This window comes from Pipra filicauda, unplaced genomic scaffold (assembly GCF_003945595.2).
Source record: "Pipra filicauda isolate LSUMZ 115617 unplaced genomic scaffold, ASM394559v2 scaffold53_size3534045_pilon, whole genome shotgun sequence".
Classification (NCBI taxonomy): Eukaryota; Metazoa; Chordata; class Aves; order Passeriformes; family Pipridae; genus Pipra; species Pipra filicauda.
Window position 1 is genome coordinate 2,445,451 of NW_024104687.1, and position 15,542 is coordinate 2,460,992.

Genomic DNA, 15,542 nt, shown 5'->3' on the forward strand with positions numbered 1-15,542 from the left:
TTAAGGCAGGAAACTTTTTCTGTTTTGGAGCTAAGCCAAACCAGCTATATTTATATTTTTGGGGGTGGACAGGGAGGGATTGACTCACTAATATTCAGTTTTCTATGAGAAAAAAGGTTGGCTTTAATGAATCTTTGGGAAGCATCTCTGTGCCTGGAGGCTGAGCTCCTGCAGAAGGAGGTGAGCAAGCCCCCGTTGTCTCCCTCACATAATGTCAGCTCAGCACATCCATCTGGGTATCAGGATATCAAATTTCACATCTCTGCTCTAAATCAGGTATAATATGGATTAAACTTGGGTCTGACACACCCTTGGCAAGTGTCCTATCAGTGGTACAACCCAGTACCTTTTGTGTTGTTGCCCCACTGGCCTCTCCCATTGCAGCTCAGGATAATTTTGAGAAGACTTGGGAAAAACTTCTTGCATCACTTGTTTTTTTTGGCGGGATGGGAGGCCCAGATTTCCAGCTGGTTCTGGAGATGTGGCACTGGCAAATCCCAGTCCAAGGTGAGGCCTGAGGCACCTCTGTTCCCAAGACAGATGTGAGATAGGCAGCATTAGAAACACAAAATTTTATGTGTTCACAAAAAAGTTAAAATGGAAAAGAAGTCAGCTGAGAAATTGGTTCTCAGACTGAGCTTTTATGGGACATTTTTACGTACCCATTCGAGTTCAGCATTTGAGCTTTCCTTTTTGTACCAAAATGCCTTGCAACCATTCAAATTCATAAAAGGCTTTTTAAAGTCACCGAGGTAATAATTTGTTGAAGTTGAAATGTATTTGATGGCTAAAGAAGTCAATGGGATGGTACAAATGACCCTTTAAAAATCTGGATACGACATGAAAACCACTCCTAGGAATTTTTCTGAAGCAAGAGGTGAAGTTCTTGATTTTGAATAAATTATTCAAAGGTGACATCAAAGCTGCAGAAGTTTGTTTGTTTTTTTTTCCTTCTCTTTCTGTGTGGCATGTTAAGGCAGGATCTGAAGGATGAGGAATGTCTCTGTGGTTAGAAACAGAGCTGGGCTTGAAGTATGGGATTAGGCTGTCAGCTGGTATTCCTAAAGCTGTTCAGCTTTTGCAGCAGCCTGAATGCTGTTTCTGTTTAAGGTGTGAACATCTGGCCAAAGACATTACTAGAGCTAATTTGGCTTTGCTGAGTGCAATAGGAAATGAAAGAGAGTGGTAAAATCTGGGCACCAGTAAGAATGAACTGTTTCCCTGATTAAATTCCTCTCTGTGGAAAAACACATTGCAGCTAGTGAGGAACAGAAACCTTGGAGTAGTTGTTCCAATCCTGAAATGTATTTGTTTTTACAGTCTATAAAAAGAGAGCAACTGTGTTTCTCGTGTCTGTAGTAACAGAGAGCAGTTTGCTGAAGTGTTGAAAGTAGGAAGTGAGGTTGGAGTCACTGTGGTCAACATGAATCCAATCTAACTATCTTTCCAGAGGCAATGAGGAGACCACAGTTCTAGAAAGAAACAGTGCAGTTGTAGACAATTTGGATATGAATATGCAGAATTTATAAAACTTTCCTAGAAAAATTTGGATTTTGGCAGCATATGCAGAGACTGGTGAAATAAATAATGTGTCCTGCGTGGCACGTGTGATGCTGCAGTGAGTGTGAAACCCATCAGAACTATTGCACAACACTCCAAAGCAAACAGATGCTTTGGAGCTGGCAGAGCTGGATTGTGGGACTCAACTCAGGATGATTAACTGTCTTGTTAAATCAGAATGTGTGATGCAGCTGCTGAAAACTAAGCACCAGGAGGAGGAGAGAAAATTTTGGGGTGGTTTAACAGACAACATCAGGGCTAATGGGGGGCAGAATCATAAAAGAGCCCTGTGCCCCCACCCAAATGAAAATGAAGCCAAAAGTAGTGGAAGGTGGAGGTGGCTTTTCCCTGGAGATCTTTTTTACCCCCAGAAATTGGACTCTGCCCGCAAAAATGATCTTTGTGGATGTGCCTCTGGTTTGGCAGTGGGTACTGAAGGGAGGAGCATGGTGAGTGGCTTTATTTTGAGGTGTTTCTTCTTCCTACGTGCTTAAAAACCAACCATGAGGCACTTGCCACCAGCTCTGAAATCACACCTGTGCCATGGAAGACGTGCCAGGTCCTGAAGGTTTTTGTTCCTCAGCGTGTCCAGTTACTGATTCTTTATCCCAGCCAGGATTTGGCATCCACGTGGTACAGCAGCAGTGGGTTTGTGATCCACCTCTAATTTGTGGTGGCATTTCAGCTTAAGGTTTTTCCTGCATCTTACTACTGAGCACTTAGTTTGACACTTTTAAATCAACACCACCTTCTGCCCTCATCCCTCCAGTGGTTTATGAGGCAAAGAGTGTCTGTATCTTTGTGGTCAGAGGGGATTTGCTTTTTTTCCCCCTGTGTGTACAAACTGGAGGAAGCAGGAAAGCAAACTTTCCTGTTTGTGTATCAATATTTTAAGAGCCCACATTTTGTAAAAACAAGCTGCTTGGACACCAGATGTGAGTGGCTTTTCTAAAATGCTGTTTGACTTTGAAATCTGTCGCTGGATATTACGTGGCTTCCTCTTGAGAGCCTGAGGAAGCCCACATATTGCTTCCAGAAGACCCTAGAAATGAAATAGCTTGTAAAAAGCTTGGATGTTAACTCCTGTTTATTCATCAATTTAGACAGCAGTGGTTTCCTGCCATCTTAAGCTTCTAGTAGCCCTTGCTGTGGGGACAATGCACTGGTCCAGCTCCCCATGCAGCAAAATGCTCACCCAACTTTGGGGTGGGTCTGCCACCACCAGCGTATTTTTAATTTATTTTTATTTCATTTTAGTGTTTTTTTAATTGTAATTTTATTTTTATTATATTTTTAAAGCAAGAACAGCAATCCCTTGCCAGGCAATTGAAAACCTGGTGACATATCAAAACAACACTTCATCCTTTTCTTCTCTTTTTTTTTCTTTTTGCAAGCTTCCCATGCTCCGTATTTAGATAAGGAGACTCAGTTTTGCTTTTCTAACTATAGATGAAATACTTTTTGAGGCTTGTAATGTACTCAGCTTGGGTTTTTCGTTTTCTTTGGCATTTTGTCAAGCAGTTTCTAGATTTTAGATGATACTGTACATTTTTACATGTTCGTGGCCTGTGTTTTTATTTTGCCATGATGTATTCTGAAAGTTAAATAGTTTCATTAACCAGAACAGGAATGCAATTCCCAGAGTCACTTACAGCAGAATTAGTGTACCAAACCAGCATCTGTTCCTTTCCCACCTAAAAATAAAAAAGCATGAAGGAAATCTGCTGCTATTTAACACAAAATGAACCCAGAGCGCTTGTCTCCTCTTCATCCGTTTGTTGAACTGCAAACTGCTTCCTGCAAATTCCTGATCTTCCATCCACAAACGAATGGGATTACAGAACAGAGGAGGGATTTACTTGCTTTCTGTGCCAGCACAGAGACAAATTTGCTTATTTCATGGATGAAAAAGCTCAAACCAAAACGCCCGCTGGTTGTGGGTGTCTGTCTCTTGGTTCTACATTTCTCTGTGGCAGTGGCTGTGCCTGGTGGTGGTTTTGTGCTGCTGCTTCTTTTAGTTTCAGAGCTGGTTTGTCCAGGCTCCACTTACTGTGCTTGACTCAAGCTACATTGCTAATACACATCAGGTGAACATCTGTACTCAGCACTGGTGAGGCACCTCGAACCCTGGGGTCAGTTTTGGGCTCCCCAAAGGAGGCATTGAGGAGCCTGGAGCATGTACAGGGAAGGGAATGGAGCTGGGAAAGGGTCTGGAGCACCAGGAGCGGCTGAGGGAGCTGGGGGGGCTCAGCCTGGAGAAAAGGAGGCTCAGGGGGGACCTTCTGGCTCTGTAACTCCCTGACAGGAGGGGGGAGCCGGGGGGGGTCGGGCTCTGCTCCCAGGGAACAAGGACAAGAGGAAACAGCCTCAAGTTGTTCTGGGGGAGGTTTAGATTGAATATTAGGAAAAATTCTTCATGGAAAGAATTGTTGAGCCCTGGCACTGCTGCCCAGGGCAGTGGTGCAGTCACCATTCCTGGAGGGATTTAGAAGTTGTGTTGATGTGGCCCTTGGGGTCATGGTTCAGTGGTGGCCTTGGCAGGGCTGGGGGAATTGTTCAATTTGTTATCTTAGAGATCTTTTCCAAACGAAATGACTCTCTGGTTCTATGATTCTCTCTGGCTCCTGATGCTGATCTCTACTTGCCCTGTTCTCTCAAACCACAATAGCTGCACCTTATTGTTGGATGGAGCTGTTTCTTGTGGTGGTGTGCCTGTCTCCATCCCGTGGGAGTTGTGTTTATCCAGGGTTTGAGTCAAATCCATATATAAAAACGTCTGAAGCCCTCTGGGATGTGAAAGGCTTAAAATATTAACCCTAATTAATGGCTCCTTCTCCGGCTGGGTGTAAACAGTGAGTCATGTGCCACTTAGGGTTTTGCATGTTTAGTCCTATTTCTGTGTGCCTGCAGAATGGCTTCTTGCAGATTTGTTTTATTGAGCAAACACGGAGCCCAGCAGAGCCCCGGGGCTCCATCAGATGAAAAGTGGAGGGGTAGAAAAGACAGTTACACGTTGCCCAAGGTCTTGCAGTGAGTCACTGGGAGAGCTGGGTTTAGGTGCTGGGTGTTCCTGGCTCCCTGCTGGTTGTGCTGCAAGGCACGCTCGTTTGCCTGGGGTTTTAATTAACTGCCGTGGCAAATCTACTGTTAACCAGGAGAATCACGAGCTGTAGTGAATTATGTCACCCTGACGACCATCAGACATTGTGTAAAAATTGAAGAATGCCTGTTTATTAAGTGTAGTTATTAAAATCCCCAGACTCAGGCACTTAAACCTGGTTTACAAGGATTCCTTATCATCCTAGAGATGAGCTTGCCAGTGGAAGGGTGTGAGTGCACAAGCAGGGTCTTCTGCTAAGATTGTGGTTACAACACTGCCACAAGTGCTTGCCTGGCATTTCCACTGCTCCTGGTGGGGACTGCAAAAGGATGCTTTTCCCACTCCATCACTTGATGCCCAGGTATTTTGATAGGTTTTATACTGATTTCACTTCAAAACCACATCTACAATTCAAGTAAATACTTGGTTTGATTTTTGTTTGGTTTTTTTGGTTTTTTGTTTTTTTTTTGATAATGGAAAATTCAATTCTGAATGTGGCAATGCTATTTTTAAGCTACTTAAGAGAGAGACACCCCCAAATTTAAAGCCTTTACAGCACATATATTCATCATAACCAATTCTGCATGGCACTTTCTTGCAGAGGCACTAATGAGTGTGCTCATGCAGTGCTCTGCACCACACCATGGAACCACAAGGAGTAGAGGACAGGTTTTCCAAAGCTGTATTTCATAATATGTGCAGAACAAGGCCATTTTTTTTTCAATTGATTTATGTTTCTAGCAAAGGAGAGGTTAGCCAAACTTTCCAGAAGGCATTTGAATCACATGGATGACCCACAGCCAATCCATAGAGTGTTAGAGTTTGAACTGAAGCCTAGCTAGTATAGGCTTGAAAACTCAGCACAATTAGAAGTAATTGTATTAGTCAGAGATGGTTCCTGTATTTTCTTTCTGCTGCCAAATGCAGTTTTGGCTTTGTGACTGTTGTTGCAACTCAGGAACGTTGTATAAATCTTTTAACTTTGTATACAACCACTCTTTCTGCTAGTGAAAAATAAAAAGCATCCTGTTTTCTTTTGCTTGTCTATGTTTCATTTGCTGATAAACGTCCTCTTTCTCTACAAAGTATCCCTTTTCAGAGCACTGGGATACAAACAAAAGCCACTTTTTTGTCTTGTGTTGTTTTTTTATTTTCTTTTTTTTTTTTTTTTTTAAATAATGAAAAGCAGTGCCAAAAAAAAAAAAAAGAGATGCTCTTCTTGACCAACGACATCTTGAAAACACGTGCTACGTAAGCTCGAGAGCATCTGGTGAGAGAAGGAAGAGCCAGGGTGCTCCCTGTGTCCAAACAATACCCATATGGGGCTGTTTGTGTTGCATATGCTGCGTGCTTCCCAGCACAGCTAATCGTGCTGGAGAGATCCCTCGGAGTCAGGGCCGTGGGCTGGGACCAGGAACTGCTTGGCAGTGCTGCCTTGGGATGTTGCTGCTTGTCTGCCACGCTGCAGACACGATGGGGAAACTGGGTAGAGCCCTTGAATCCTTCCCAGGATTAACCCACAGCCATGTTTGGGTCCATCTGTGGCACTAATAGGGGTTGTTATGTTATAATTAATAGGGCATTGCTGGTTGTGAAAACTTTCATATGAAAGATAATTAGAAATGGAGATGTTTTTCTCCTTTCTGCGTTGCCTGTTCTGTTGCTCTTCCGGCTGATTCTGTTTAACAAGCAGTTGGTTTAATTCTTTTCTTGCTGTCTGGAGACTGAAAGATAAGTTTCCACAGAGCATCTTACCCTGTCTGGGATTTGGCAATGAGTTTTATTGAAAAAATCTGCTCACCCGAGTGAAATTTCACTGGTGGAATTGTAACCAAGCTGGATAAAGGATACACAAGACCAGTCTTGTCAAACATTAAAACCATAACTTCTGTATTTGCAGCGGCATATAGTGATAACTGATGCCATTATTTTCTACTTTCTACATTGTCTGTCTCCTAGGGTATTTGAAAGAAGACTGTAGGTGAAAAATACAAAGTGATGGGCACTTAGGTTAGTTTAAATTAGTGGATATTTGTCCCTAAGGGTGAGTTATTGATATAGGCTTTCACACTGCTGGTAACAAAAGGCCCCTAAAGAGCTGTCTCTGGATTTCCAATCTAAACTTGTAATATTTTCCCTTTTTTAGCCAAAATTTAGAATTTTGAAGTGGGTCAAGCCTGGAGGAAAGCTGGGTTAAAGCTACCTTTGCCAGCAAAAGATGAAGCCCATCAGACCTCTGTTGTTAATGGGAGTATCTTCAACAACATGATATTTAATATGTTCAGAGATAAGATATTGAAAGGAAAGTATAATGGTATCCTCTACTGTCATAACAGAAAAATCACATTAAGTCTTTAAATTCTGGCATCTTCAGAGGAAGACATCGGGGTTTGTAGGAGGCAATATGATTATTTAGAAGAGATATTTAGTAAGGTGAAACATTAGCTGGTGTCTTGTGAGAATACAAAATGCTTTTAACTGTACGTATGCATGCTTGATACTCTTTGGCTGTTGCTTTCATGACTTTAGTGTTCACTCTCAAACAGTATCACTTTTACTTCAGCAGCTGTTGGCTAGTTATTTCAAGAAGTGTTGGGAACAACCCATCTTGGTATCATCAGGTGTTTGCTGTGTAGAGCAGAACACGAATATTCTTCTGGTCTTTTAATTGTTTTTGATTTAACGGGTACCTGTTGTGGAAAAAAGTTTGCTCCGTTGTAAAGAGCCCATTGGGGTATTTCTGTACCAACCCACACAAAATACTCAAAGAAAACAGAACAAGCAAAATCCCTGAGGGATAAAAGCCTCTCTTTTTTCCTCTACGCTATGAATGTATTCATGTTTCCGTAGCGTTTGTCTGCCAGCGTAGCAGCGTCTTACACATTCTAATCTGTTTGCTTGTTTGCTTTGCTTTTATTTGTAGGGTAAATTGCCAGTTCTTCTGCTCGGTCAGTCTGCAGATCTGAGGCCGGGAGAATTCGTGGTGGCCATTGGAAGCCCGTTTTCCCTTCAGAACACGGTGACCACGGGCATTGTCAGCACCACCCAGCGCGGGGGGAAGGAGCTGGGGCTCCGCAACTCCGACATGGACTATATCCAGACAGATGCCATCATCAACGTATGTCCTGCCCTGAGCATCGGCCCCTTCAGCTCTCAGATTTCTTGAATAGTTGCTTTGAAATTTTCACCCATGATACAGCTCTTAAGAGCCCTGAGCTCTGCTTTTATCCTCATAAATACGGACATCTGTGCCGCAGCAGCACTTGATTGTTGTTTGAAAATCCCCCAAGGAACCTCACCAAGTACAATATCTGCCTTCACTTCAAAACTCTTGCAGATTACAAGGGAGGAGGCAATATTCTCTGGCAAATAAATGTCTTTTCGAAATCCATCTTGTTTTCTGAAAAAGGAGCCAAGCTCAGTTTAAGGATTCAAGTTTGTTTCTGCATTAAGGCAAAAACAATAGTTTTTGTACTTCAAGTCTTGACCTTGTAAGAAATCTTCTCTAACAGCTCCCAGAGAGCTGTCCTAAAATCTTCTAAGTTGCTAGTGTGGCACTATTAAAACAAAAGGAAAACCTTGTCTATCCTAACCTTTTCTGGCAAGAGAAGAAGAAATGAAGCATTTGCAAAGCTCAGCTAAAATGGGTGACTTTAGTTGTAGTTAATGGGTTTGGCTGTTAGGACTGTTCTATTGCACTGCAGAAATATCTCAAAAATTTCTTTTATGTTTTGCTTGCCACAAATTAAGAGCTAAACATTAAAATGTGTTCTTGACTTATGTTTATTTTCAGTATGGGAACTCCGGAGGACCCCTAGTAAACCTGGTAAGAGTTTCTCCAAGTTTTCTTAGTGTCAAGCTTATTGCTTTTTAGTTTAAAAACAGAACAAAATGCCCCAACCAACAAGCAAGCCCCCCCACCAGATATGTGATTAAAAGCTTTCAATATCTGGCTGACTACACAAAATTCACATGGTTCTTGCAAATCACTTGTCTGTGTTTATGTTGGCAAAAGGATTTCAATATTTAAGATGTTTACAGTTTGCATAGTTTCAAGCAAGTGTAATGTTTTTCTGCTCATGCCTTGCAAAAAGTAAAAAGCCCATTTTAAAGCGAGGCATTTGCCCTGTCTGTCCATCTGTCCACCATGCAGCATTGGCAGCTCTTTTTTTTTTTTTTTTTTTTTTTTTGCACAGTTTGCACACTGAAACTCAGCTTAATGGTTCTGAGACGTGCCTTCCCCTTTATTTTGAATCACACCAGGGAGGCTGAAAAATTTTGTCAGGATATGAGGGTTTATTTGCTGATATTGTAGCACGTAGTCAGCTGGGGATGAGGCAAAGAGGGAACAACTGAAGCAGGTTGCAAAACCCAGCTGCTGTGTGAGAGCTCTCAGGTCTCTTGTGGGTACGTGGGCTTGAGCAGGGGAGAGACAGTGGTCCTCAGGAGGCATGGCAAAAACTGGAATTCAGGGCTACTCAGTTGCTGCCTCGGAGGAGATTTAGCAATTCTTTTGCACCCAGTTCGCAGCACAGTTTCAGTCCCAGCAAGCTCCAGTTAAAAAATTGTGGTTGGACAGTTTTTATCTGGGATGAATCAGGGAAGGAAGCTGCTGAGATTTCAGAAGTGTTCCAGTCATCAAGTGACAGCAGAGATGTTTTATCTGAAACTCTTGGAGTCACATTACCAAGAAAAACTTTTGATTCTGATGAACTGTCATTTTGCTTTATAAATTATTATGCAATATTGGCTCAGAAGCAGTCAGTGCCATGCTTTGTGAGGTGCCTGCTGAAGTCAGCAGGTTCAGATTGGCTGCAGAACGTGCTGCTTGTCTGGTGCAAGCAGAAGAGCTGCCCAGTTATTATCTCTATTCTGCTTGTGGCAAGATGAATATCCACATCAGCTTTCCAGAATTCTCAAAGAGTGTTCTGTCTGTAGAGTCAAAAAATTAGACTTAAAGAAAGCATTTAGTAAATTGAAAACCAGCTACAGAGTGTGTTGTGTGAATTTGTCTTTGTGATTGCTTTGAAGAAATGATCTATTTCTCTTTGAGATGTTTTATGTTGCTAATAATGATTTCTTGTTTCTCTAGGATGGTGAAGTCATTGGAATTAACACATTGAAAGTTACAGCAGGCATCTCATTTGCTATCCCATCAGATAAAATTAAAAAGTTCCTAACTGAGTCCCATGACAGACAAGCTAAAGGTACTGCACTTCACTGCTTTGAAAGAGGAAAACATGAAAATAACCTGGTCTAGTGGGTGGCATCACTTCCCATGGCAGAGGGTTGGAACTAGATGACCTTTAATGTCCCTACCAACACAAACCATTCTGTGATTCTATGAAAACAGTAATAAACCAGAAAGTCAACAGCCTTTGAGGCTCCTTTGGTGAGAGCAATTTATCCAAGACCTGCTTTCTTTTTTTTTTGCAGGAAAAGCTATAACCAAAAAGAAATACATTGGCATACGAATGATGTCTCTAACTCCCAGGTAAGTGACAGTGGTGGCTCCTCACCTTTCTGAAGTGTGGTCTCTGCATGCATTTGGATCAAGCCCATGATCTGCAGACACGACCTGGAGGTCTGAGCCAGCAGCACGTGGCTCTGTGCATGCTGGTGACAACTCACAGCCAGTTCTTGCCACCTTCTTCTCCTCTGCGTCTGCTACGTGGTCGAACTCTCCTCTAGGCTCTTATGTGAGCTAGTTCTTAAACAACTCCTGGCTTTTTCTTCTCCTTAATGCTTCAGAAGAGAATAGCTAGCAACTGTGAATTTGTCCTGGGGTTCTATCCCTGCTGTTGTATGTTTTCAAGAATTGCAGCAGCTACGTGCGTTTTCCCGTTCCTATAAAATTATTTTCCATTAAACATTTCACTTAATGTAAAATGAAGCTTTTGTGTGGACTTGCTTATTCATGCTCAGACTGTAAAAGACTCGTGAGCAGGTGATTCCATGTCCTGTAAAAAGAAACAGAAGGTTTCCCTTTTACAGGACCCACAGGTAGAACAAAGCATTGAAACACGAAGGGTTGGGGTTTTTTTCAGGTGTTCAGAGAGGGAATTCTGCCCCTCTACTGCACTCTGGTGAGACCCTACCTGGGGTTCTGCATCCAGCTCTGGGGTCCCCAGCACAGGAAGGACACTGACTTGTTGGAATGAGTCCAGAGGAGGCCACAAAAATGATTAGAGGGATGGAGCAGCTCTGCTGTGAGGAAAGGCAGAGAGGATTTGGATTGTTCAGCCTGGGAGGGAGAAGGCTTCAAAGTGACCTTATTGCAGCCTTCCAAGGCCTAAAGGGAGCCAGCAAGCAAGAGGGAGAGGGACTTTTTACAAGGGCCTGGAGTGACAGGAGAAGGGGGAATGTATTCAAACTGAAAGAGAATAGGTTTAGATTAGATATATTAGTAAAAAAATCTTTACTGTGAGGGTGGTGAGGCCCCTGCTTTCAGGTTGCCCTGAAAAGCTGTGGCTGCCCCTTCTCTGGAAGTGTCCAAGGCCAGGTTGGACGGGGCTTGGAGCAACCTGGGCTAGTGGAAGGTGTCCCTGACCATGGCAGGGGGTGGAACGAGATGAACTTTAAGGTCCCTTCCAACCCAGGCCATTCTGTGATTCCACGTTCTGCTGGTTCTAAAATAATGACTGAGCTTTGAAATGTTTTAACTCTGATCCTCTGTATCTATTAAAGTGATTGCCATTACCAGAAATAGGCATTAAAAAGATATGTGCATGCAAAAAGTGTAATAATTCTTGAAATACACACCTAAGGGTTAAAATAAATGGTGAAGTCACTCATCAACACATGTAAAGCACCTCAGCTAGTAGATATTGACTTCAGTAAAAATGCCTGGTTTTTTTTTTTCCCCCCATCTTGACAAAATATTTTTGTTGCTTGTTTCTTCATTTTCCAGCAAAGCTAGAGAGCTGAAGGATCGCCATAAAGACTTCCCTGATGTTGTCTCTGGGGCCTATGTTATTGAAGTAATTCCAGAAACACCAGCTGAAGCGTAGGTTGAAGCACTTTTTTCCTCAAAACCACTGCCACTGATTTATGGGGGTAACAACGATGGAGACTGCTCCCTGCTTAACTGGCTTTCTTCATTATGCTAAATTAACAAAGCTATGACCATCTGATAGCTATTAGGTTGTCTGCTGGAAGTGGGTTTGTGGTTTTAGTCTGGTCCCTGATGGGCAATACTGTGAGTGTATCAGGGTATTGCAGGGAAGCCTGTCAGCCTTCCCGGCCGACAGGGCAAGGATTCAGGGGGTGTGAAAACTCCTCTTTCGTTTTTCTCAGCAGTTGCTTCCAAGGCATCTCCTGCACCAGTGCCAGTGCTGAATAAAGACTTTTGCTTGTGAATACTCCCTGCAGCCCTGCTGGTCACCCTGGCAGGAGAGCAGGGGAGGAGTTTTGGGTTCACCTTGGGGAGACGTGTCTGGCTCAGCCCAAGCACCTCAGTGTTGGCCAAACCCACCAGCTCCCCCGGCATGCCTCGGGGGTAAAATCCTCTCTTGACAGGAGACACTCTTCCACGTGAGGGCTTTGTCAGGAGTCACGTTACTGGGAAGAGCTTTTGGGTTTGGACAACTGATCTTTTTCTTCATATTACTCAATATTTGCTTAGAAACAGACCAGGTGATTGGTACTAAGCTTCACGAGGTGTCTGGCTGAAGCAGGGCAGCTGGTCTGTGGTCACTGGCACTGCTCTGGATGGCTCTTGCTGGAGACACTTCCCTTTCAGGGTTTGCTTGATATGGAACTGCTCAGCAATCCAGGGCAGGAAATGGGAAGCCTTATTCATTTTCTGAAACTGGTGATGACTTAGGAGAAGGGTAAATCTTTGTGGCAACAAAGAGGCTTATGTGGCACGAAAGGCACGTAGGCAGAAAGCTGCTGGGGCAGGCATCACTGCCTCTTAGGAAGACTAAGAAGGATGGTTGGATGGTGTCTTTTCATTGCAGTTTGGGTACCACTGTAAGGTAACTAGTGTTAGCTCTCTAGAGTGCTCTCTGAACTGTTTTGTAGGTGATTCTTGTTGGCAGCGCTGTTGGGGCACGATGCTGGTGTGTGTCTGTGATGTGAAATTAAACTGCAGCTAGGGTAGGAATGATGTGGCTGCTCCAGTGTGGGACTGGACTTGGTGCCTTGGCATGCAGATCCAGTTTGAAAGTGCAGAAAAGTCATCATAGGAGTGTGGGTAATTGCAGAGAGTGGGAGAAGGACTTTGAAGAGGGAGAAGAAACGTGAGGCAATGTAAACTTATAATTTGAAGGCAAACCCAAATCAGGATGCTTCATCCAAAGAGTGGCCTGGCAAATAGAATGCAGCTCATGTTGGCTCTGTCTTCCCCTGCTCCCAGTTCCCTTGTCAATGGGCTTCCCCGCTCAGCTGAACTCTCCAGTGCATGCTGTGTAGATGTGTGCTAGGGTGTGGGAGCAGTTCTGCAGTGACCTGTCCTGGGCAAAAGTCATGTGGAGAGGCTGTGTGAGAGATCAAGGTACTCTGGAGTGGTTTCCTCCAAGAAAATGTTTTGAGCCATGCCTTTGGTAGGCGACCAGATTTGTTGCAAACGTTGACCAAGGCATCCTGCTTGCAGGAGACACTCATTTGAGGCGCCTTCTGTGGGTGGAAGAGGCCGATGACTGCTCTGTGGTTTTGTGCAGGATTATGCTGAAGGGTTGAATCATGTCTGATCTGTCTTGGTTAATGTTTCCATAACTTGGAGCCAGACCGTTGTGCAAGACTGGGCAAGATGTTGTGGTCTGTGGCATCCCTCACCACCCGTTTCTTGGTCCTGACAGCAGCCTCAGCCAGCTCAGGGAGAGACACACAGCCCTGGGCAGGGGAGCCTTGTGGTGCCGGCTCTGCTTCTGCCCTGTCTTCCTTTGAGTCAGGAAGGTTCAGCTTTTGAGGTCAGCAGAAGGGACTCTGGGGACTACGGGCAGGCAGGTGAGAGGAAGGACACGTTTTGGTGACTGAGCTGTGTGTGTTACTCTGCTCAGGTTTCAAACACTAAGATGAGGTGTAGTGGCTGCCAGTAAGCTCTGTGTGGAGAACAGCGTGGATCTGGGACTGAAATTCCTCTTGTAGTAGTAGCACACACGGTGCTACTCAGGTTGTTTTGCTGTGTATTCAGGAGTAAAAGCTTGGGAAATTTCCCCTCTGAAAGGAGGTGCCTTGTTGCAATTGTTTTAGAAGGAAAGTGTGCCTCTATCTTTTCCACCAAATCAGCTTCTAAGATCCTTGTTGCAGAATTGCTGCTTTTTTACAATAGGGAATTCCTTTGAAGACAGTGAAATATGGGATTCATCAAACTCGTACATCCATCAGATTCTGAGGTTTCTGAATTGTGTTGTAATCTTCACTGCTTCATAAATTCTGATTGCTTTTCACATGCCTGCTGTTGGGTGGGAAATGGGAAAAAAATCCAGCAGTTTTTTCAAGTTTTATTTTTTTTAACAATATCGTAAAGACAATCATAAAGGCAATTGTAATAACACCTTGCTGCTTTGTGTTTTCAGTGGTGGCCTGAAGGACAACGATGTGATTATAAGCATCAATGGACAGTCGATAAGCTCAGCCAGTGATGTCAGTGACATTATTAAAAAGGACAGTACGTTGCACATGGTCGTACGCAGGGGCAACGAAGATGTTATGTTAACAGTAGTTCCCGAAGAAATCGACCCCTAACCAGAAACATGAGCTGGATTTCATGTTTTCTTTTAACAGCAATGGACTGCTTGTATTCCCTCTGTGCTGGTACAGGACACGTTAGACTTCTGACCAACATTCTGCTTGTTCAGTGGATTAGTATTGGCCAACAGAGTAACTTCTAATAGGTTTAAGGTGCAAAATCAGTGTAATTTCACATACTCCAGATGATAATTTTTTTTCCTTCTGTATTATGTATGCAATGTATTCTTTACTGGCTATTACATTCCCTGCTTAACAAATCGACGTTTGCTTCCCTGTGTTGAGTAGATTTACTGTTATTTCCGCTAAGACTTAAACAAAACCCACGCACACAATGTGTGTTGTGGCATTCAGGTATTTATAGGTTAGCTGTGTTTTAACTGGAAATGCCATTGTAAAGGAGTAGTCAGCTTAAAAGGAAACACAATTGGGAAACAAAGTTTGGTTTATAAACACAAAGAAATCCCAACCAAAATAACCTTTCGAGGATCCCGTGCAGGACTTTAATACTATGATATTTTCCTAGTGTTATTAAAAGAATTCAACAGTACTTCTTGTGAGTGACTCATTTTGCTTCCCCTTGTGGAGTGTTTTTCTTTGAATGGTACATCTGCCTGGAAGGATGTCCTGGTGGTCTCCTTTTAATCACCTTAAAACAAATGACTTATTTTTCAGTATGTGCTTGTATTTGTGCCTTTGTGCATCTACTCTTCTAAGCAAGGCTGGGTTGAATTTGTCATTGCCTATGTCTTCCAGATGTTAATGCATTTTCCTTATTGTTTCAATTACAGCTTCAGCAGTGCCTGGAATCTGTTTGCCCACTGTAGAAATTGCCATATTGTGGATCACAGATCCCATACCACTGTAGTTCAGATATGAGGATGTCTGTAACCAGTGTAGGTCTGGGCTCAAGCTCTTTGAAACAGGTTGTCTTATTCACAGGCTGGAGTGCTGGTGTGTGCGTGATAGGACCTGGTTTTAACTCTGAGATACTGGGCATTCCCTTATACAGACACTAATCTTTAGACATAAGTTTAGGGATGCCCTTGAAGCTTGGGGTGGTGAACAGGATTGTCTTACCATGAAGGAGAACAACCAGCTACATTTAATTACAGTGTAAGTACTCACTGGGTAAACAATAGGCTAAGCAGCCTTTTCTTTCCCCTCTTGAAATATGTATGTCAGAGAA

General features: G+C 43.3%; 1 protein-coding gene across 1 annotated transcript in view; it reads left to right on the top strand.

Moving 5' to 3' along the window:
* HTRA1 (HtrA serine peptidase 1) overlaps window positions 1–14,903 on the top strand; it is a 33,059-nt gene extending 18,156 nt beyond the window's left edge. The window contains exons 4-9 of the mRNA XM_027740722.2: window positions 7,584–7,778; window positions 8,454–8,486; window positions 9,753–9,867; window positions 10,097–10,154; window positions 11,571–11,666; window positions 14,182–14,903. Coding sequence (XP_027596523.1) covers window positions 7,584–7,778; window positions 8,454–8,486; window positions 9,753–9,867; window positions 10,097–10,154; window positions 11,571–11,666; window positions 14,182–14,350 — 666 coding nt within the window. The 3' untranslated portion in view covers window positions 14,351–14,903. The remainder of the gene's footprint in view (window positions 1–7,583; window positions 7,779–8,453; window positions 8,487–9,752; window positions 9,868–10,096; window positions 10,155–11,570; window positions 11,667–14,181) is intronic.
* Window positions 14,904–15,542: the final 639 nt, after the last annotated feature.